At 55.2% G+C, this 22,531-nt stretch overlaps 1 protein-coding gene across 1 annotated transcript in view; it reads left to right on the forward strand.

Moving 5' to 3' along the window:
* The window catches only part of prtga (protogenin homolog a (Gallus gallus)), a 25,714-nt gene extending 5,252 nt beyond the window's left edge, over positions 1 to 20,462 (forward strand). The window contains exons 3-19 of the mRNA XM_060071455.1: positions 3,283 to 3,427; positions 3,802 to 3,935; positions 4,443 to 4,739; positions 5,401 to 5,560; positions 6,161 to 6,408; positions 7,870 to 8,034; positions 8,948 to 9,253; positions 10,389 to 10,577; positions 15,856 to 15,951; positions 16,066 to 16,249; positions 16,695 to 16,822; positions 17,245 to 17,415; positions 17,721 to 17,888; positions 18,356 to 18,476; positions 18,658 to 18,823; positions 18,925 to 19,041; positions 19,607 to 20,462. Coding sequence (XP_059927438.1) covers positions 3,283 to 3,427; positions 3,802 to 3,935; positions 4,443 to 4,739; positions 5,401 to 5,560; positions 6,161 to 6,408; positions 7,870 to 8,034; positions 8,948 to 9,253; positions 10,389 to 10,577; positions 15,856 to 15,951; positions 16,066 to 16,249; positions 16,695 to 16,822; positions 17,245 to 17,415; positions 17,721 to 17,888; positions 18,356 to 18,476; positions 18,658 to 18,823; positions 18,925 to 19,041; positions 19,607 to 20,047 — 3,236 coding nt within the window. The 3' untranslated portion in view covers positions 20,048 to 20,462. The remainder of the gene's footprint in view (positions 1 to 3,282; positions 3,428 to 3,801; positions 3,936 to 4,442; positions 4,740 to 5,400; positions 5,561 to 6,160; positions 6,409 to 7,869; positions 8,035 to 8,947; positions 9,254 to 10,388; positions 10,578 to 15,855; positions 15,952 to 16,065; positions 16,250 to 16,694; positions 16,823 to 17,244; positions 17,416 to 17,720; positions 17,889 to 18,355; positions 18,477 to 18,657; positions 18,824 to 18,924; positions 19,042 to 19,606) is intronic.
* Positions 20,463 to 22,531: the final 2,069 nt, after the last annotated feature.

Below are 22,531 nucleotides of genomic sequence, written 5' to 3' on the forward strand. Positions count from 1 at the left end.
CTTAGCCTCTGTTCTGCTCCGGGTCGAGACCCCCCCCCTCCCAGAGGGTGAATCTAAACCTGCTGTAGGTCGTAGATTCTGCTCTGGAGAAACATCTGAATGTTCTCATGCAGAGGGAACAGTCGACCAGTGTAGCAGTCAGATCAAACAGCAGTGCGTTCATCATTTGCTCCCAGTCTGACCGATGAGGAGGGGAGAGAATAACCAATAGCCAGTTAAAGGGGAAATACATGGGCAGCCCTGACCTTTAAAGTCAAAGATTGGCCTGAATAATTGGTAACCGGTGATAATTATGTCATGTTACGTGTTAGTTCTGTCCTGTAACCAGTGATAGTTCATCACCGGGCCGTAGCCATATTGTGGTTGCAACAATCCTGAGTTATTGCAGTCAAGAGGCTGAAAAAGAGCAGTAAAGATCAGCGTTTGTGTTGTTTTAAGTGCAGGGGTTTTCCCTGAGTGATGGATAGTTTCTAGAAACCAAAGCTTTGCACAGCAGCAGCAGAGTTCTGGGGTGGTCACACAAGAATAGGCCGGAGCTGTGCGCTGGCTAGGATTGGCAGAGGTCAGAGGTGAAAGGTGAGAGGTAAGCCGGGAGAGACAGATGGCCGTAACCTCTTTGTGTTGGGAGAAGTAAAGAACGAGGTATTTGCCTCTGACGAAAGCGGCTCTGTAAACGTTTGATTTCACGGAGCGTGAAAACCCTTGATGGCCCTTTCTTGAAGATTTTTCAGACCTTTTACTTATTCACATAAGACACTGAAGGAATTCGAAAACAAAAAACTGTCAGTAACTGTTAGCGAACTTAAGTAAATCAATATTGAAGTAAAGATATTCAATACTGAACTCACTGTATGGATCATTTCCCCTCAGTGGATCCTTACATAAATAAACATGAAGGGGTCGAGGGAAACATCAGCGGCTAGCGAAGGTCGTCTCCTCTGAGCGCCTGACACCCCAACAACCCTGCTCAGGGCTGATCCATAATCAATGACCCTGTTTACCGATCCAATACCATTAGAGGGAGGCAGGGCGCCCAGTACAGACCAGTACAGCCAACAGTGGTTCCCATGCACTCCTCAGCTTCTACCATTCAGCTCATTAACCCTGGTTCAGACCTGGTGTGTTAGGATGGGGGGGTCAGGGAGTCAGGTCCCCCCCCCCCTCCTCCTCAGCTCACATCAAAGCTCCGAGCAGAATAGGCGACCGCTCGCTCACACGAGAGGCCTGACCGCTCAGAGCTAATTCAATTAAACAGGTCCAGCAGAGCAACCGCTCCGGAACCAGCGATCAGAACAGCATGTTGCCCCCACCCCCCCTCTCCAGTGTGATGCCCCCCCCCCATGTTGCCCCCACCCCCCCTCTCCAGTATGATGCCCCCCCCCCATGTTGCCCCCCACCCCCCCTCTCCAGTATGATGCCCCCCCCCCCCCATGTTGCCCCCCACCCCCCCTCTCCAGTATGATGCCCCCCCCATGTTGCCCCCCACCCCCCCAGCATGTCTCCCCCCCCCCCCCCCCCCCCCGAATACACTACCACGCTTTCAGAAGGACAACAAACGGAGAAGATTTGATCATAACATTTGATTAAAAGATGTTCAAATCTTTTCAAAGTATTTGTTTATTGTATATTTCAGTAGCTATCGTGCTTCGCTCTGGGCTAAGTAGAAGCTCTGCTGAGCGGCAGAGTGAGACGCATCGTCCTGAGAGAACACTCCTCTGTTCGTCGCCTTCTCCTCTCAGGCGAAGGCTCCTCTCTCTCCGCTCCCCAGCTGTCAGTGGGCCGGGATGGCGTCAGGACCCTCCCAGAGTCTGCCTGCTCTTGGAGCCCCCCCCCCCCGGCGGTTTGGCACCGTGACACCTGGCAGTCCCGCCGCCGCCCCGGCCCGAGGGGGGCAGCGTCTCCTCGTCTGCAGAGCAGTGGGCCCCCTGCTTTCTGGGAGGGAGGGTGGAGCAAGGGTCGTGGTGAATGTCTCTGCGTGTCAGAGACCACCGAGTGGAGCCCATCCATCACCCGGTCGTTCAGTGGGCGTCTGTAGCTCTGAGGGATCAGCGGAGTGAGACCTGAAGCCACGAGGCTTTAGTGTGTTTAGTTTCTGCCACGCGTCCGCGACCACATGGTTCACCTTTGCGCCCCTTCCTGTGCCGGCCTGGGATCGGCCCGGGGGCCGGAGCCCATCAGGAACGCCAGGAGAGAGACAGCTCAGAGGTCAAAGGGCAGCAGCCGTGACTTGTTGACATATCTGAAGAGAGCAAAGTTTAAAAACTGGCGAGAAAGAACAGAGCTAATGGCCGGTTTCCTCCTGAACTCGGAAACACAGGAGGAAGAGCGACAGCAGGGGTTTGAAGTGTGGAACACACTGGCCCAACCGTTGGCCATCTGAAAGGTTTGGGGAGACTCGGACGAGGAACAAATCTGTTTGAGGTGTTCAGCTGTGTTGGGAGCCTTTGGAACCACGCGGAGGCTGTCTGGTCCGATTCAACATGCGAAGTCTGAGAGCGTTGGCGGTTTTAGGATCAGAGCCGTCGGATACTCTGATTGGTTGTGTGCTGCTAGGCCCCTTTATGTCCGCCTGCCTGTGTTACGCAGGGGGGCGTGCCCCAGAGAGGGCGTGGCCGAGGGAGGGCGTGACCGGGGGAGGGCGTGGCCTAGGGAGGGCGTGACCCAGGGAGGCTGTTATTGGGATGCAGCAGTGGTATTGATGAGCTGGTGTATGGGTGTATTTAACACGCTGTACGTACACTGATGGATCAGGGTCGTAAGGAGCAGCCCTGCAGCCTCCTGTTTCTTCAGACCCCAGAAGCTCCACCCAGGAGGAGGTGGAGCTTCTACCTGCTTTGTAGGTCCTGGGTTTACCAGTCGTTTGGTTTCCTGAGCTCGTAGACTTCCAATGGGTCCAAATTTTATAAATGAAATGTAGCAATAAATTTAGTTTTAAAACACAAAGTGAAAAATGTAGTCAAGGGAGCATGAGTTGGTGGCATATTTCTCCTCGATTTGGACATGTGTAGTGGAGCCATATGACTGAACAAACAGAATCTAACAGAACTCACATCCAAACTGAAGCGAACAGAACTCACATCCAAACTGAATCAAACAGAACTCGCATCCAAACAAATTGTCTCTTCTTGATTTGCTTGTGTTCTTTTTTGTGATCAATACTGGAGGCTAGGATGTGTTTGTTTTCCTCATTCGGGTTCAACGTCCTCAAAAGAAGGCAAAGACTAACCTGGAAACCAGGTAAAAAGGTTCCGCTCTGACGTTTCCCTTTGCGTTTCCTCCCAGGTATCTCCTCCTTCACGAGCCAGCCCTCCTCCATCGTGGTGACCGAGGGCTCCGTGGGGCGGCTGGCCTGCAGCATTAACTCCAACCCCCCCCCCATCATCACCTGGGAGTTCAACCGTGTCACCCTGCCCCTAAGCACTGAAAGGTCTGCCTCGCCTCACATCCCTAACATTACCGTAGTCCACCTAATGTAAACCCATGTTAACACTGAAAGGTCTTCATACCACTACCGTAGTTCAATATATTGAACTATTTAGCAATCATGTCATAATATAATCGCATTTCTTACTCTCAAGTGTTTCTCAGAGGGGGGTCCCGACCCTTAGGGGTACTGGAGGGTTTCAGGGGCTCCTTTTAGTCCGTTCTGATGTTCTGATGTTGGTTATGAACAGAAGTCAAACCAAATCAACATTATAACGTTTGTTGAATCTGAAACCATCCCATAATGCTCCATATGATCAACGTCGGACCCTGTGAGACCCTCTCTGTGTTAACGTCGTCTCGTCCGGTTCCGTCCAGACTCACCGTACTTCCCGGCGGCGTTCTCCAGATCCACGCCGTGCGGGCGGAAGACGCCGGCAACTACCGCTGCATAGCAACCAACATCGCCAACCGCCGCCGCAGCGTGGAGGCCACGCTCACCGTCACGCCCGGTAGGTCAGAGGTCACGGGGTCATGGCTCAGCAGGAAGTTCAGGTCTCAGAGCAGGAAGTTAACGGCATTAGAAGCTAGTGACCGGTCGCTCGTTTGAGGGCTTCAATTTCAGACAATCTTTAACCGGAGGAGCGACGTCTGTTAGTGCGCGGGCCACTCAAAGCGCTTGACAATACCGCCTCACATTCAAACATTCACACACCGACGGCGGTGTCAGCCACTCAGGGCGACAGCCAGCTCGTCCGGAGCAGTCAGGGGGAGGTGTCTCGCTCGGGGTACCTCGACACTCAGCTAGGAGGAGCCGGGGATCGAACTTGCAACCTTCGGGTTACCAGCCAACCCGCTCTACCTCCTGAGCCACATTACATTTACCTTTAGGGCGATTAGCAGTCGCTTTTATCCAAAGCGACTTACAAAAAGTACATTTGTTCATACAACAGAGGTAGCTAGGATAAGATAATTAAAAGCTGCTGCCCTCTGTCTAAACCCTCCCCTCCCTCCCCCAGCCCTCCTCCCCCCTCCCCCCCAGAGGCCCCTGATCGTGGCGGGGCCCCAGAACACCTCGGTGGCCCTGCACCACAGCGCGGTGCTGGAGTGCCTGGCGACGGGCAGCCCGCGGCCCCTGATCTCCTGGAGCCGCGCCGACGGGCGCTCCATCGACGTGCACCACAGCCGGGTGCTCGGCAACGGGAACCTGGTGCTGTCCGCCGCGCGGCCGCAGCACGCCGGGGTGTACGTGTGCCGCGCCTCCACGCCCGGGACCCGCACCCACAGCCTGGCCCACGCCAACGTCACCGTGCTCGGTGAGGCTCCGCCCCCGGGCCCGAGGGTGGGGCGTGGTGGGGTGGGGGGGGTCCTGATGGAGGTGGTGTTCTGAGGGTGGACATGATGGGTGCTGGGTGGTGTTCCTGATGGTGGTGCTTTTCTGAGGGTGCTGGGTGGTGTTCCTGAGCGGGGACATGGTTGGGTGGTATTCCTTAGGGTGGTGCTGGGTGGTGCTTCTGGTGTTGGGTGCTGGGTGGTGTTCCTGAGGGTGGACATGGTGGGGTGGTGGGTGGTGTTCCTGAGGGTGAACATGGTGGGGTGGTGGGTGGTGTTCCTGAGGGTGGACACGGTGGGGTGGTGGGTGGTGTTCCTGAGCGGGGACATGGTGGGGTGGTGGGTGGTGTTCCTGAGCGGGGACATGGTGGGGTGGTGGGTGGTGTTCCTGAGCGGGGACATGGTGGGGTGGTGGGTGGTGTTCCTGAGGGTGGACATGGTGGGGTGGTGGGTGGTGTTCCTGAGGGTGGACATGGTGGGGTGGTGGGTGGTGTTCCTGATGGTGGGGTGGTGGGTGGTGTTCCTGATGGTGGACATGGTGGGGTGCTGGGTGGTGTTCCTTCCTGAGGGTGGACATGGTGGGGTGGTGGGTGGTGCTCCTGCCCTGTTGATGGTGCTGACGTTGGTCTGTTGCTGTCGCTCTAGCCCCGCCCTCCCTGGTGGAGGCGCCCCAGAGCCTGACCCGCCCCCGCGCCGGGACGGCCCGCTTCGTGTGCGCGGCGGCCGGCGCCCCCGCCCCCCTCGTCACCTGGCTGAAGAACGGCGAGAGGGTTCGCCCCAACGGCCGCGTCAAGATGTACAACAGGTAGGCCCCGCCCACTACCTGCTCCTCACACTGGGGGCCCTCAGGTGGTGGTCAGTGACCTCATACACGCTGGGGCTCAACACAGTGAGGCCTGTTCCCTTATACGGCCGCGGCTTCCTGTTCCCAAACCATTGGAATCAAATATTCATCAGCTGTGTTTCCTCACCAGAGAGGAAGCTCAATAATTAACCCCAGAGCCCACGGCGCTAGAGTCACTTCCTCCTTCCCCTCAGAGGGCAATAACAGCCGACCAGACGCTCCAGGGACCCCCACACCGACCCACTCCCATTCCTAATCCTCATTGTGTGTGTGTGTGTGTGTGTGTGTGTGTGTGTGTGTGTGTCTGTGTGTGTCTGTGTATGTGTGTCTGCGTGTCTGTGTGTTTCTGTGTGTGTGTCTGCGTGTCTGTGTGTGCGTCTGTCTGTGTTTGTGTGTGTGTCTGTGCCTGTGTATGTGTGTCTGCGTGTCTGTGTGTTTCTGTGTGTGTGTGTTTTTGTGTGTGTGTGTGTGTATATGTGTGTGTGTGTGTGTGTTCGTGTGTCTGTGTGTGTGTGTGCCTGTGTGTGTGTCTGTACGTGTGTGTGTGTGTGGTTTCCACAGCAAACTAGTGATCAACCAGCTCACGGCGGAGGACGACGGCGTGTACCAGTGCCAGGCGGAGAGCGCGCTGGGCTGCGTCCTGGCCGCGGCGCGGCTGGTGGTGGTGGTGTCGGAGGACCGGCCCAGCGCCCCGCGCGGCCTGCGGGCCGAGGCCGTGTCCAGCACCGCCGTGCTGCTGGCCTGGGACCGCCCCCTCTACAACGCCGCCAAGGTCATCGCCTACTCCGTCCACTACATGAAGGCCGAAGGTGAGCGCATACCGGAGGACCGGTTATACACAAACCCCCCCGCCGCAAAGCGTGTGGACTGATCCACTTTTACGGACTCCCCCCGCCCCAAAGTGTTTGGTACGGTCCGTGTTTAGCCCTCCCTCTAAAGCGTATGGTATGGTCCATGTTTGGCCCTCCCTCTAAAGCGTATGGTATGGTCCATGTTTAGCCCTCCCTCTAAAGCGTGTGGTATGGTCCATGTTTAGCCCTCCCTCTAAAGCGTATGGTATGGTCCATGTTTAGCCCTCCCTCTAAAGCGTGTGGTATGGTCCATGTTTAGCCCTCCCTCTAAAGCGTGTGGTATGGTCCGTGTTGCGTTGACTCCCTCGCCCTGGAGCCGACCGCTAGAAAACCTGAAATCGACTTCCTCATGTGGAATGTGGGCGGGGGGCCATCTGTTCTCAATAGTGCTGCAGCCCGCCGGGGGTCAGGGGACTGGTGGGTCGCTACGGCCGGCCGGGGGTAATAAGAGCGTTTTCCGTCAGCGTCGGGTGCCGGTCCTGGTGGACTGTACCCACCAGGACCGGCACTGTGCTGGGCTGTACTGGGCTGACACGCTGCTCAGCAAACTATTCAGTAGCAGCACAAGGGCGTCAGTGTGGCAGCAGACCCCCTCACACCCTCAGCCGCCCTGGGAGCCTGGTCCTCCTCTGCTGACAGCCACTCAGACAATCCCCCGTCCCCACAGAAAGCCTCCGCCTGTGGTAGGAGCATTCAGCAGAGAGCCTTTGGACGCGGCCAGCGGGAACGCACAGAACCCACGCACCTGCCGGAGTATACCGGGAACCGGGATACTCTCTCTCTGTCTCTCTCTCTCTCTCTCTCTGTCTCTCTGTCTCTCTCTCTCTCTCTCTCTCTCTCTCTCTCTCTCTCTCTCCTCTCTCTCTCCTCTCTCCCTCTCCCTCTCCCTCTCCCTCTCCCTCTCCCCCTCCATCTCCTAAGGCACTTGGCTCTGTTCAGGCTTTAGTTGATTCAGACTCAGTGACACATTCAGTCCGGTGCAAGAGCGAATCAATGGAGAGACCAAGCGCTCTGCACCTGAGTAGGGCAGAACGGGGGAGGGGCCACTGACAGAGAGGGGCTAATTAGCAGAGAGAGGGGCTAATTAGGCCGTGTGATGAAGGGTGCTAGTCTCAGGGTGTGGGGGCGGACAGGAAGGCCTTTGTCACACACTTATTGGCTATTCACGCTCCAGGCGAGGTTCTTGTGTGTTTGCTCAAGGGTTTTGTTTACCGGGTCAGGAGTCGCTCTGTGGGCCCGGGCTGCCAGTTAAGTTAAGTTAAGTTAAGGCCTTTGTGTCGTTTCTTTAATCCCTCCTAATCAGAAACACAAGTCCGTCCCGACCATGAGAGGGAGACTCAGACGGGAGGCTGCACTCCCGAGCCCACATGTTATCCGTTACTAAACTCTTCTGTTTTGTTCTCTCGTGTGATTGGCCAGGCATGAACAACGAGGAGTACCAAGTCGTCATCGGCAACGACACGACGCGCTACATCATCGACGACCTGGAGCCCGCGCGGAACTACACCTTCTACATCGTGGCCTACATGCCCATGGGCGCCAGCTGCATGTCGGACCCCGTGGTGGGCAAGACGCTGGAAGACGGTGAGCCGCCGGTTCGATTCCCACCGCAGGCCCCTGAACTGGCCCTCAGCAGGGGGGGCCCCGATAAACCCTGAGCAGGGCTTGAGTTAATGTCTGAACAGTCTTCATGAGGTTTTACTGATCTCAAGTCCCCCCAGTCCCCCTGGGGCCCCTGACCGGCCCCCTGTGTGTCTCCTGGCCCCCTGGGGCCCCTGACCGGCCCCCTGTGTCCCCCCTGTCCCGCTGGGGCCCCTGACCGGCCACCTGTGTGTCTCCTGGCCCCCTGGGGCCCCTGATCGGCCCTCTGTTCGTCTCTTGTCCCCCCTGTCCCCCTGGGGCCCCTGACCAGCCCCCTGTGTGTCTCCTGTCCCCCTGGGGCCCCTGACCGGCCCTCTGTGTGTCTCTTGTCCCCCTGGGGCCCCTGACCAGCCCCCTGTGTGTCTCCTGTCCCCCTGGGGCCCCTGACCAGCCCCCTGTGTGTCTCCTGTCCCCCTGGGGCCCCTGACCAGCCCTCTGTGTGTCTCTTGTCCCCCCTGTCCCCCTGGGGCCCCTGACCAGCCCCCTGTGTGTCTCCTGTCCCCCTGGGGCCCCTGACCGGCCCTCTGTGTGTCTCTTGTCCCCCCTGTCCCCCTGGGGCCCCTGACCAGCCCCCTGTGTGTCTCCTGTCCCCCTGGGGCCCCTGACCAGCCCTCTGTGTGTCTCTTGTCCCCCTGGGGCCCCTGACCAGCCCCCTGTGTGTCTCCTGTCCCCCTGGGGCCCCTGACCGGCCCTCTGTGTGTCTCTTGTCCCCCTGGGGCCCCTGACCAGCCCTCTGTGTGTCTCTTGTCCCCCCTGTCCCCCTGGGGCCCCTGACCGGCCCTCTGTGTGTCTCTTGTCCCCCTGGGGCCCCTGATCTCAGTGCTAACAGCCCCTCTGTGTGTCTCTTGTCCCCCAGTCCCGCTGCGGGCCCCTGAGCTCAGCCTGACCAGCCGCAGCCCGACGGACATCGCGGTGTCCTGGGCGCCGCTGCCCGCCAAGCTGAGCCGCGGCCGCGTCACGGCGCTCCGGCTGGCGTTCCGCAGCGGCGCCGAGCCGACGCCCACCACGCTGGAGCTCCCCGGGGGGCGGGGCCAGCACCTGCTGACGGACCTCCGCCCCGACACCACCTACCTGCTGCGCATCACGGCCGCCACCGGGGCCGGCTGGGGCGAGCCCTCCGCTTGGACCTCCCACCGCACCCCCAAGGCCTCCAGCGCCAAAGGTGGGTGAGGTCGAAGGTCATGTGGTCAGAGTGGATGGACACACAGGCTGTCCTCCTGGTCATAAGAACGTGTGACTGGTTACTGGTTACTTGTTACTGGTTACTGGTTACTGCCCGGGCTTGACTCTGGTCAGCGGTCATCAGGGTACAGAATCAAAGTAGATATGAGGAGGGAGCCGGACGCAAATGTTTAACACAATCACACACACACGCATAGAAACGCATAGACACACACACACACATAGACACACATACATACAGACACAGACACACACACACACACACACTCACACACACACACACACACATACCAGTGTGTTTGTTGTCCGTTCAGCATTTGCAGGGAGAGGGGAGAGAGAGAGAGAGAGAGGGAGGGAGGGAGGGAGGGAGGGAGAGAGAGAGAGAGAGAGAGAGAGAGAGAGAGAGAGAGAGAGAGAGAGAGAGAGAGAGAGAGAGAGAGAGAGGGAGAGGAGCTCTCTAATAATCTCGTTCAGGCATTGCGTTTGCTGCTCCGCACCCTTTGACCCCCACTGTCAGTGGCATTAGGATGGCTTCAGTCAGGGGCCATAAAGAGAGGCGGACCGCGGCGGGGGGAGAATAGGGGCCCTTAGAGCGGCTCTCGGCCGGCCGGGGGAGGGTCTGCCTCTCTCTTTCCCAGGATCACACCCACAGGAATCCTCCTCCGCTCCGAGAACACAAACCTGCCCCCCTCCCTCCCTGCTCCTGGACTGAAGGCTGCGGCCCCTCTATGTGGAGTCTCACCCCCAGAAAGAATGACTGAATATGTGCATGTTCAGAACTTCAGTATGCACATAACATGTCCAGCACGCACATTACATGTGCGTGCTGGACATGTTATGTGCATACTGAGCATGTTATGTTCGTTAACTAAACAGACCCTAAGGTCGCGCTAACTCCAGGTTAACTCCAGGGTTGAGTTTTAGTCCAGACGGGCTGAGACGTGGAAAAGTATTTGATCTGGGTTCACCTTATCGAGGCGCTTCATCAAGAAAGAACAGAATGCACGCATATAGGAAGTAGCGGTATAGATAGACTATTTAAACGTGATTGTCATGAATATGTTTTATCACTGGTCTGACAGCGATGTATTGTTTTTTCTCTTTCTCGCCCCCAGTGCCCCTGGCCCCCCTGCTGACCGTGGACCCCCTGAACTGCACCACCCTCAGCCTCAGCTGGTCCCTGGCCCCGGGCCACTCCGTCCGGGTCCTGGGCTACCGGGTCTACTACCACGAGGAGAGCCGCCCCGAGGGCGCCCCCCTGCTGCTGAGGCCCTCCGACAGCCGACACACCATCGGAGGCCTGGGTGAGCCACACAACGCATCATGGGAGATTTGGTTGGCCATGCTCCTCCATTTTGAGAGAACTAAGGTGGATGGTGTGTGGTCCCTGGACTGGGTCAGGTGGTCCCTGGACTGGGTCAGGTGGTCCCTGGACTGGGTCAGGGGGTCCCTGGACTGGGTCAGGGGGGCCCTGGACTGGGTCAGGGGGTCCCTGGACTGGGTCAGGGGGGCCCTGGACTGGGTCAGGGGGGCCCTGGACTGGGTCTGGGGGTCCCTAGGTCCTTGTGGTCCCTGCTGGTCTTGGTGCCGCTGTCGGCATTTAAGATGAATCAGAAAAGGGAACCGACCCGGCCGGTCCTACTGGACCTGGCAGTGGTTCTTGCCCATGGGCACCCGTTGTTTTGAAACTGGCAGCCACTTCCTATCGACGGCCCGAGCAACGGGTGATTGATTGGCTCTCTTCATGTGGTATGCAGGGGTTTACGGGGCCTGGAGGAGAGCAGGCCAACACCCCCCCCTTCCCCCCCCCGACCCCATGACCTCTGATCCGGTCCCAATGTGGGGCTCTGGCCCCGCAGCTGCTGGCTGGGGCAGGGATTGTCTGCTTGGCCTTTCGCTGGGATCCCTGTGCCATGTGAGATAGAGGGGTGGGGGGGTGCAGGCCAGAGGGGGGGGGGGGGGGGGGAGGGGGGGCAGAGGAGTGGACAACTGACCATCTGTGGCCCCAGGCCAGCCAGGTGGCCGGAGAAGAATGAGGGAACAGAGCAGCACTCTGCACCCACCATGCCTCTCAGAGCAGCACTCTGCCGTTGATGGTCCTGATATCGGCTCAGCTCACCGATGTCCCGGGTTACGACCGCGGTCACTCCCCACAGACCGGATTTCATTAGCTTAATGGACTAGCTGCAGGCTATCCCTGTTGACCAGAGCACTGCAGTGAGGAACCATCTGAATGTGAAATAGCTGAAACGGGGAGCGTGCTGGGCAACATTGTGCCTGCGTCGCAGAAAAGGCGCTTCCTCTTGTGTGTCGTACACAAAGGATCGATAGATGAGGCTTTGGCGGGGGGGAAAGATGTCACTGTGACAGAGATTTACTGGCTGTTTTACGCAGCTCTGAGCAGGATAGCCGCGGGATCATTTACATCAAAGCCTCCCATTAAAGTTCCACTTGTAACACCGAGATGAACCGAGGGGCACAAGCTGAAACCAGAATGTAAAAGAAATGCACATTTCTACCATCTGATCCAAGGCAAAGTGTTGGGATCAAACCAAAGGCTTCTGTGCCGTTTTAGCAGCTCACGGTGGGGGTTGAGGAGGGGCTCAGTTGAGTCCACAGAGGGTGGAGAAAGCCCTCTTCTGACCTCCCATGTGGAGGGAATAGAGAGGAGCCTGCTGCTCCCAGGGTTGCACGCAGAACCAAACACCAACACATTCTCGCTTTTAACTTTGGAGGGAGAGAGTTCGCTTTATTAGCTTTGAAAAACATGTCGTTTCCGAATCCCTCTCTGAGTCAGCCCTGAGCCATGTGGTCTGTGTCCTCCTGGTGGCTCTCAGAGGAGGAGCGTCTGTGGACAGCAGCTAGGATGGAATTTATAGTGAAAAATATATCTGAGACGTCAGAACTTACAAGGACTTAAAAGTGAGTTTTTGAAAAAATATAAAATATTTTTCGACAGGTCTAGTATCTTATAAATCCTTTTAGAGACTCATAGTAGCTATTAAACATTATCCACATACCCATTATTATCTTTATTTATTTAAACTCTTACATAACCAACCACACACACATACATACGCACACACACACACACACACACACGTGCGGTGGCTCCGTCCTGAAAGGGCGAGCCCCTAACTCTCTGTGTGTAAACAGACCGACACTCTCCACTGGGGGGGGGTCAGCCTGGGAGCCCCGTGTGATTGAGGGGCCGGCCGGAAAGAGGAATGCATGTGAGGGGCCCGGCCACGCACGAGGGCCTGTCTTCTCATATGCACAGAATACACGTGAGCACACGCTGGGCTAAACGCAAGCATGGGGGTCTGACAGCTATACTACGGCCGCAACGAGAGGATTTATCCGTGGTGTGTGTATTCCTCCTCCTCCTCCTCCTCCTCCTCCTCCTCCTCCCCTCCACTGTTTCTGCTCTTCACCACGGGGCCATGAGGTGCACGTTGGTGTTTACGGTAGATAACACTTCAGCATTAGAGTACAAAAGAATGACATAATCCCAGATGTTCAGACCCAGAGAGCCTTTCATTGGGTGGCCTGTCAGTGGCCTCACGTCCTGCTGGCTGACTCTGATCCAGTCGAGCCCTCATGTGGCGATATGCTACATCGATCCGGCTAACTGCGCTGTGCTACGTTATGAGTCCCTCACAGCAGCAGTGGTTAGCGCTGGGCTAGCCCACGATTTAACTCATCACAAAGTGAACTACATCTGTATGAGTACACGGCTAATCTGTGTGTGTATGTGTGTGTGTGTGTGTGTGTGTGTGTGTGTGTGTGTGTGTGTGTGTGTGTGTGTGTGTGTGTGTGTGTGTGTGTGTGATAGATGCTGTGTGTTTGTCAGTGGTGTGTGTGTGTGTGTGTGTGTGATGGATGCTGTGTGTTGGTCAGTGTGTGTGTGTGTGTGTTGGTCAGAGTGTGTGTGTGTGTGTGCGTGTGTGTGTGTTGGTCAGTGTGTGTGTATGTTGGTCAGTGTGTGTGTGTGTGTGTGTGATGGATACTGTGTGTGTGTGTATGTGTGTGTGTGTGATGGATACTGTGTGTGTGTGGTTGTGTGTGTATGTGTGTGTGTGTATGATAGATGGTCAGCGTGTGTGTGTGTGTGTGTGTGTGTGTGTGTGTGCGTGCGTACTGTGGTTTTACGGCCCAGGGAGGTCTTGCTGCTCCATGGCCCCGGGGGTCCGGGGGTCCTTCGTCTTTTCTCTGCAGAACAAAGTGCTGCCCAGCTCCTCTCTGAGGGGGCGTGTCCATCAGGAGACCACGGACAGCCCGGAACTGTCCTCCGATACAAAGAGACACAAGGGATGGCTCAGAACCCTCTGAGATTCATATCTGGGAAAGGAGCGTGGAGAAGGTTCCTGAGGCTGTGGGGACGGCTGCCGCTCTGAACACTGCTCTGAACGCTGCTCTGAACGCCGCTCTAAACGCCGCTCTGAACGCCGCTCTGAACGCCGCTCTGAATGCCGCTCTGAACGCTGCTCTGAACGCCGCTCTGAACGCCGCTCTGAACGCCGCTCTGAACGCCGCTCTGAATGCCGCTCTGAACGCTGCTCTGAACGCCGCTCTGAAAGCTCAGAGCGGCGTTCAGAGCGGCGTTGTCCACAGAGGGTGTCTCAACTCGCGGCGGATTAAAGGAGTGAATCTGTTGAGATTATTCTTTACATTTTACATTATGGCGTTTAGCAGACGCTTTTACCCAAAGCGACAATAACTAGGTTAACCCATTCCCCCTGTACAACAGAGGTAGCTAGGATAAGATGCTATTGCGTCAATGTGTCTGTAAAGTCCTGCTGTAGGTCACATGGTATGTGTGGCCCCTCCCACTAGGACGGGCGTGAAGGGGGGGACTCGGGAAGGGGGGGGGGGGTGGTGACTCTGCATTCTGAGTCCTCGCTACACTCATTACTTTGACTTTCGGCGCTGCCATGTTTTTGTTGTTCCAACCCTCCCCCGTTTGAGCCCTCCCCCCTCCCCCCTCTCCCTGCTCTCTGCAGGATTTAGCCTGCCCAGAGTTCGGGTCAAAGGTCTTGGCCCAGATGTCATGGCCTCCCTCCCCTCCCTGTGTGTGTGTGTGTGTGTGTGTGTGTGTGTGTGTGTGTGTGTTTGTGTGTGTTTGTGTGTGTGTGTGTGTGTGTGTGTGTGTGTGTGTGTGTGTGTGTGTTTGTGTGTGTTTGTGTGTGTGTGTGTGTGTGTGTGTGTGTGTGTGTGTGTGTGTGTGTGTGTGTGTGTGTGTGTGTGTGTGTGTCCCTCCCTCTCTCCCCTCCGCTGAGCCATTGTATTGGGGGACGGGGGACGGGGACGGGGACGGGGGGCTCACTGTGGCCCCCTAGAGGTGGAGACCCGGTTCCAACCACTGTTCTCCTAAGGAGCACATGTGGAAGCGGAGATCTTTAACTGACATGACAGGAAAGGGAGGAGCCAAACTCTAAATAAAGACGTGTGGCGGTCGGGTTGAGAGGCTTCTGTGTAGGGAGCGAGGAAGTCTGCTTCCTTTGCTCTGTTGACCACTACTCCCTGACCTACAGAACAGCCCCCCCCCTGCCCGGAGAAACCCAGGTACTTCAGGAACCTCGCTGTAGCTCCTCCCCTCACTGTAGCTCCTCCCCTCAGGACCCCCGCTCCTGGACCAGGCTCCTCCCCCTGGCTCTCCTCCCTGATCAATATCTCCGTCACCATCGACATGTTGCAGCTCAGGGTTCTGGTGGTAAAGTCTGAAGGATTTATGGGGGTCGTACTGTTCTAGGGCTCGTGAGTAGGAATAGATTAAGGGCCCCGGTGATAATTGATTATATTTTATAGTTCTGAACTATAGATTATTATAATGAACGAACGGAGACGTCCTTAAAAGGGCAAAACCAATTAAGGCGATAATAACAATAATGCAGATGCCCATTTTAACGGCCTCCTGCTACAGGCTGAAATGTGCTCGGCTTTAAATCTTTAATCGATTCACAGAGATCAGGGCAGATGTTACAAAACACAGATTCTACAGTATCCCAATGAACAGGGAAATGCAACAGATGTATAACCACAACATAGTTATAGTATAACTATAACCTAGTTATACTATAACCATGACATAGTTATACTATAACTATAACCTAGTTATACAATAACACAGTGGGTGTGGGGGGTCTGGTCAGCGGTCAGTGCTGCTGACCACAAGGTTCCAGAAGGCTTTGTGCTGCAGCATAATAGAACCACGAGGCCAGCAGGTCTGAATCAGGGAGGGGGGGGGGGGGGGGGGTGGGGGTGTGGGGGGGTCATCCAATGTGGAGACTCGCTGACAGGATGACGGATGGCCCTTGGCTATAGGGTGTTTGTCTCCGAGCTGGGCCAAAAGACGTGTCACACGACGTCACACCCAGCATGGGGCAAGGTGTTACACCACCAAGGCACCGACCAATCACAGCCTCCGAAGCAAACCTCCCTACCTCCGCTACATGGAGGCTCCGCCCAGCCGGCCGCAGCATCAGGGCTTGCAGGAGTTGTTTCCTCATGTGTGTCTATCGTTCTGCACGGGGTCTTCAGCTAAAGTCCTCCTCTTCCTCTGGTTCTGTTTCCCAACCCCAGACCCCAGGAAGAAGTACCACGTGAAGATCCTGGCCTTCAACGCCCTTGGAGACGGTTACCACGCCGACCGGACCGTCAGCACTCCCGGATGTGTCTGTAAGTCCTCCGCCCAGTGTTCTCTACAGCGCTGGCACTGCGGTCCACCAGTGTCCCCCAGTCTCCTGACCCCCACCCACCCTGACGCTGTTCTCTCCACCCCTCTCTCTCCAGCGGTGCGGGACCGCCTGGTGCCTCCGCCCCCCCCACCCCACCACCTCCACGCCCAGACCAACAGCTCCAGCCGCGTGTTCCTGCACTGGGCCCGGCCCGCCTTCACCAGCCGCACCCTCAACTACACCGTCCGCTGCCACGCCCACGGGCTGAAGAACGCCTCGCTGGTGCTCTACCTGCATACGTAAGGACAGGGGCGTATGGACGGGACAGTATAGAGAACAGGGGACAGGAGGACAGGGGGATGGGGGACACAGGACAGGAGGACAGAGCAGAGGACTGGAGGACTGGAAGACAGGACAGGGGACGTATGGACAGAGGAGGGGACAGGAGGACAGGACAGTATGTAGAACAGGGGACGGGACAGGGGACACGAGGACGGGGGACAGCACAGGGGACAGGTTCTTGCCTAAAGGAATGAGGGGGGGTCAGGTTAAAGTTGAAATGTTCACAAATGGATCCAACCCTGGGAGCCAGTGTTTCCAGCGTGAGCAGCCAGTTATAGTCCCGCAGCCCTTACTCTGAATGGAGAGACGGCCCTGTAGCAGGGCCCAGCTCCCGGAGTGGCTCTATAGCACCACCTGCTGGACGGTCTCCTTAGTGCAGTGATAACGAGTGTGTCCGTGCAGGAGTGAAGAGAAGCTGCTGGTCCGGGACCTGGAGCCCAACACCCGCTATGAGTTCGCCATCCGGCTGCACCTGGACCAGCTGTCCAGTCCCTGGAGCCCCGTGGTCTACCAGAGCACCTTCCCCGAGGGTGAGGCGCCCTGAGCAACACACACAACACACACACAATACACACAACACACACAATACACACAGCACACACATTACCCTGGAGCCCCGTGGTCTACCAGAGCACCTTCCCCGAGGGTGAGATGCCCTGAGCAACACAAACCATACACAATACACTGCTGCAACAAACACAATACACACCACACTGATGCAACATACACATGTTGGATAAGATCTCAAATTCTCATTAATTAATAGAACCCATTTTGCATGAATCATTTCTGGATGAATTGGAAGTTACAGGGGGTTCAGTTCCCCCCCGTGGGTGTTGATAGATACTGCATGTTCAGAGACCCTCTGTTAGCTCTGCTAGTGGCGCTCCTCGTTATCGTACCTGGAATCCCAGGTGTCCTTGATACATACTGACTCCCTGCTCCCCCCCAGCCCCGACGCAGCCCCCCTCCCAGGTCAAGGTGTCCCTGGTGCAGGACTCCACGGCGCTGGTGTCCTGGAGGCTCCCGGCCCGGGACCAGCTGGGGGTGACGCACTACACCATCCTGTACGCCTCCAGGAAAGCCTGGGCCGCCGGCCAGTGGCAGGTGCTGCAGAGAGACAGTGAGCAATGCGTCACAAGGGAGACTCGCTGGAATCGGCAAAAACATATTTATGTAACTTTTATTACTGAAATAGTATCAATAATTTTTTTAGGATTTTTACGTCCACAAAGAATAATCAAAGTCATAATTTACAAATCCCCACCAATTGCAGTGAAATAATTCCTGGTTCCTCCATCTAACAAACCTGTGTCTGAAAGTCGCTTCTATACATCTCAAATCACTTATTGTGCAATAAATAAATCCTAGATGATGTAATGTATAGAATGTCTAAACCAGGAGCTAACGTCCGTTTCTGACCAGCAGGGGGCAGCAGCATGGCTCTGCTGGAGAGGCTGCAGCCCGGCCAGGTGTACCTGGTCAAGGTGTCGGCCTCCAACCAGATGGGGGACGGGCCCTTCTCCCCCCCCGTGGAGCTGGCCCTGGGGCCCGACACTGGCTCCCACCACGCCCACGGTCCCCCGCACAACCCAGGTCAGTAGGGGCCCCTCCTAGAGCCTGAGCCCTACCTGTGTTACCATGACAGCCGTGTTACCATGACAGCTGAGTTACCATGATGGCGGAGTTACGGCCTTCCACCATAGACCACAAAGGTGTAGACTACACCTTGTGTAGTATGTAGTCTACTACACTGGTGTAGACTACACAGGTGTAGACTACACAGGTGGTCACCATGTTAGGTTCTCGACCATATTTCCTCCTGCCCTTACTGAAGGAGATGCAGTTCCCTGTTCATCCCCTGTGGTGACCAACAGGCCGCCTGAAGGCTCCCGCTCCTGAGACAATAGTCTACTGACCCTAAAGCGTGACTACATCTGTTACAGCCGGGGGCATCAGGGGAAACATAGTGTGTACAGGACCCCCGTTTCCGGCCCTTTAGTTTGGTGTTTGTGATGACGGTGTGGGGATACTCAAGCTAACCTGTGCGCCCGTCTTTGCAGTTTCCTCCGAGGGTTTCTTGGCCCTGAACCAGACACCGCTGACGGCCGTGCTGGTGGGCGTGTGCGTGGCTTTGCTCTGCATCATGTCCGCCATCATCATCGCCTGCAGAGGCCAGAGCAGGTGATATATCACACACCACACGACACATAACTCAAGAAGGACATAACACAAGGGGGAGGTACTTGGGTCGTCCTCATGGTGGGAGAGAGACTCGCGGAGGCCCCTTCCTCCGGTCGCCTCTCTCTGCGTGTTTCTCGTCGGGCTTCTGACTCATGAATGTGTTTGTTGACTTCCTGTCCAGGAAACTATTGGCTGCTGATAAGTACAGTGAGAGGACAGGTGGTGCGCTGGGTGGAGGTCTGGTTGGAGGTCTGGTTGGAGCAGGCGTTCGGAGGTCTGAAGCCCAGGCGGAAGATGAAGAGATTGTCATGCCCATGATGAGTGGAGACCACTTTATCGATGCCAAGGTACGAATACAACTTCAATGGTTACTCACTTTAATGTCGCCATTACGGCTTAGAGAAAAGATTTAAGTCCTAACTTTCCTAACTTTCCTTTATCTTCAAAGGGGGGAACGGACCTGATGATCAACAGCCTGGGGCCGGTGAAGCCCCTCCCTGAGGAGAAGAGGAAGAAGAAGTGGGGGTTCTTCAGGAGGGACCAGAAGAACGTGGAGGAGATACAGGTCAGACCAGAGGAGATGTTTGATCTACCAGAACGGTTCCCTCAAAGGGTTTCAGCGATTACCAATGACTCAGGCGGGACATTTGATCCAACGCCTTGTCCTCTACATGATGTGTCACAGTACAATGTGCACGGATTACCACTATATTGACACTCTACAGTGATTTGACCCCTACTCTACAGTGGTTTGACCCGTCCTTTACAGTAGTTTGACCCATACTCTACAGTGGTTTGACCCCTACTCTACAGTGGTTTGACCTGTCCGTTACAGTGGTTTGACCCATACTCTACAGTGGTTTGATCCGTGCTCTACAGTGGTTTGAGCCGTACTCTACAGTGGTTTGACCCGTACCCTACAGTGGTTTGACCCATGCTCTACAGTGGTTTGACCCGTGCTCTACAGTGGTTTGACCCGTGCTCTACAGTGGTTTGACCCGTGCTCTACAGTGGTTTGACCCGTGCTCTACAGTGGTTTGACCCGTGCTCTACAGTGGTTTGACCCGTGCTCTACAGTGGTTTGCCCCGTGCTCTACAGTGGTTTGACCCGTGCCCTTAATGTCTATCAGGTGCCGACCAGTGGAGCCGGGAGGCCGCTGTCCTACCACCAGGGGGCCACGGCCCTGTGCTACGAGGTGGAGCTGTCCCCCCGCCGGGGCCCGGGCCCCCAGGGGCCCTGCCTGGACACGGAGGGCTCGTCGGGCAGCGAGGGCAGCCAGGACACGGGCGACTCCGGCCGCTACTCCCACGACGGCACCGAGATGGCCGTCCTCTGCTCTGGCCTCCGCAGCCGGCCCGCCTCGCTCAGCACGGAGGAGAGCGGGGGGTCGGAGGTCAGCCGCGAGGAGCTGGAGGAGCAGGAGCTGGAGGAGCAGGAGCTGGAGGAGGAGGAGGAGGAAGAGAAGCTGCGGCATTCGGGCCTGAAGATAAGGGTGACCGCTGAGATAAGCTGCCATCAGTACCAACAAACCCAGCACGGCTCCCAGCCGGCACTTTCTCTGTGTGTGTAACTGTCAGCGTGTGTGAGCGTGTGACTGTTGATCACTGTTGGTGTGTGAGCGTGTGCGTGAGAGAGAGCGTGACAGAGACCTGGCTGCCCAGTATTTGCTGTTGTTCTAAGAGACAATGAACAGAAGCAGACCAAGGTCACCACGGCTGGGATGTGTTCTTCAACGTCTCCTCTGAGTGAATGTTTTCTTTCTTTTATTTCTGTTTGTATGTTTGCTCGTTTTCCGAAGAGAAATCTCACCCACCATGAATGTTTCAAAAGATTGTCAAAGAATGTGAATGTTGACATTTCTCGGCAGTACTTAGCAGTTTTTTCACTGGAGCAGCGATGGACGCCAGAGTCCCTCAGTGTTTGAGGCGTCTCTCAGCCGTTCCCCAACGTATTTAATACCTACTTATCGGTCCGCGTGCCTCCTCGTCTGTCTGATGACGGGACTGAGGGGGTTTGGACCCCCTGGTCAGGAACACGGGGGGTGGGGGGGGGGGGGGGGGTTGTCGGTGCTCCACCACGAGCCAGTATTATCCAGTTCTACGTTTGAAGATGTTCTTTCTGTGTCCGCCTGCGGTCGCCCTTGCAGGTCCTGTTTTATACTACCTAGTTTTAACGAATTATTTTATTGTCTTTTTGTTCAGGGAACAAGGTTTAGCACATTGAAAAGTCATGTAGCTCCTACATGGCTGACAGGGTATCTTCTCAGTGCTAAACCGTTCTAATATGTGATAACTCAGATGTTTGCAGTGAATGTATTCCCCTGCCAGTTCTCTACAGGCCGGTCCTGCCTCTCAGATGGAACTCGTCTTTTGATTTTTATGTGAGTCGTTTGCATGCTGTACAGCAGACTCTTTAGTTTGAGTTTTCTTTTTGAAGTAAAAAGAATGCGTACCGAAGTGCTTGAATTGCTGCAGTCCAGCAGCCCTTAAAGCGTCAAACTGGCCTTAGCGTGGGGGTCTCTCTCAGTGGGGGGCCCACACATGGGGGTCAGGAAGCGTATGATTGTAGGGCAGAAATGTGCGACTTTAATCAGAGAAGAAAGATAAATATTGAATGAAACACCATGAAAACCTTTTCCCTAAAGAGGGATCTCTGGTGTTTGTGCTTCTGAGTACATGCAGTAATACCCTGGTAGTTTTTACTGTAGGGTAGATGAAGATTAGCACTTGTCTGTCCAGTAGAGATTAGTTTCATCATCGTCTTCATCTTCATCAAGTGATGTGCTGCGGTGGCAGATGCCATGAACCAAAGAATTGTTTGCTTGCCTCATTTCCATTTTATTTCTTTGAAGTCCCACCGACTGGTCACTGGCTTCATTTTTGTATTTGTTGAAAGAAGATGGAAGCCAGCTTAGCATATCAGTTGAGATGCTGCTTCCCAATCAAAGCCTTGCACCTCGGTGCCTTTGCCCTGTGATCAGCTCTGTCGTGGGCTCTCTCTCAAAGGGCCAAAAGAATCCAAAGGCCCCCCATGATGAAAGAAGGGAGGTTCATTCTAATCAGCATCAGCGCACCAATCAGAAGGTCCCCTCGCAGCCGTCCTTAAAGAATCTCACTGTTGCGCGTGGATTTGTGTACATTGTAGACAGAATTTATACGCAGTTAAAGAGTATTATATCGCTTCCAAGCCTATGTCGCAACAGTTTAGTCATGTATGGGCATTCAGTGACTTTCACTCATTTGTTGAAGATACGGGTCGATGTCGGCCAGTACATATTGGCCTGTTAAAGGTACTACTACTATAAACTCTTAACAAGTTTTCAGCCAGGTGATGTGTTTGAAAGTCTTGGATGTTCCGATCTATGCACATGAATGTATGTCAATCAGAGGGGCTGCTGGGGATCCAATCCGATAATTAATCGCGATGTGTTTGTACGGAAGGAAAAACAATCAACACAAGCAACAATGAAAACCAAAGATTATTTTGTCACCGTTGCATATCGGCAAAAGAACAATTAAACAGCACACTGTCTCTTTGTGATGCTTTTCCTTTTGTATAGTGATGTCTTTGTAAACTAAAAGACTACTTAGTGTTCCTACGACATTGCAAGCCGCCAGGAGATGTTTGAAAGTGTGGTTGTGAACAAATCATTTATTTCCAACACCTTTCAAGAACTGCTGTACTAGCGGTTTTATAGCTACGCAAGTCCCATTTCTCGTGCAATGACGTCAGAACTGGGTTCATGTTTGACTTAAGTGCTCTCACTTTGATGCAGTTGAATAAGTAAGAGAAGTATGAGGCCCAGTCCACAACCTGAAGATAAGCTCTGTTACTTTGACACAGTCTACTGGAAACCAAATCTGTTTACACAATTGAATCCACAAACTCAATCCAATCTGGATTGTAGATTTAGTTTCTACCAGAGTCTACAGGTTCTGGATTGGGTCTCTGAATGGTAAAGCTACATAAATGCTACCTCATTACATTCTACTTTTTCCTTATATTTATAACGAATGCCAAATAGCCTACGACTCATCGGATAAGAATGTCTGAC

Source organism: Gadus macrocephalus, chromosome 14 (assembly GCF_031168955.1).
Source record: "Gadus macrocephalus chromosome 14, ASM3116895v1".
NCBI lineage: Eukaryota > Metazoa > Chordata > Actinopteri > Gadiformes > Gadidae > Gadus > Gadus macrocephalus.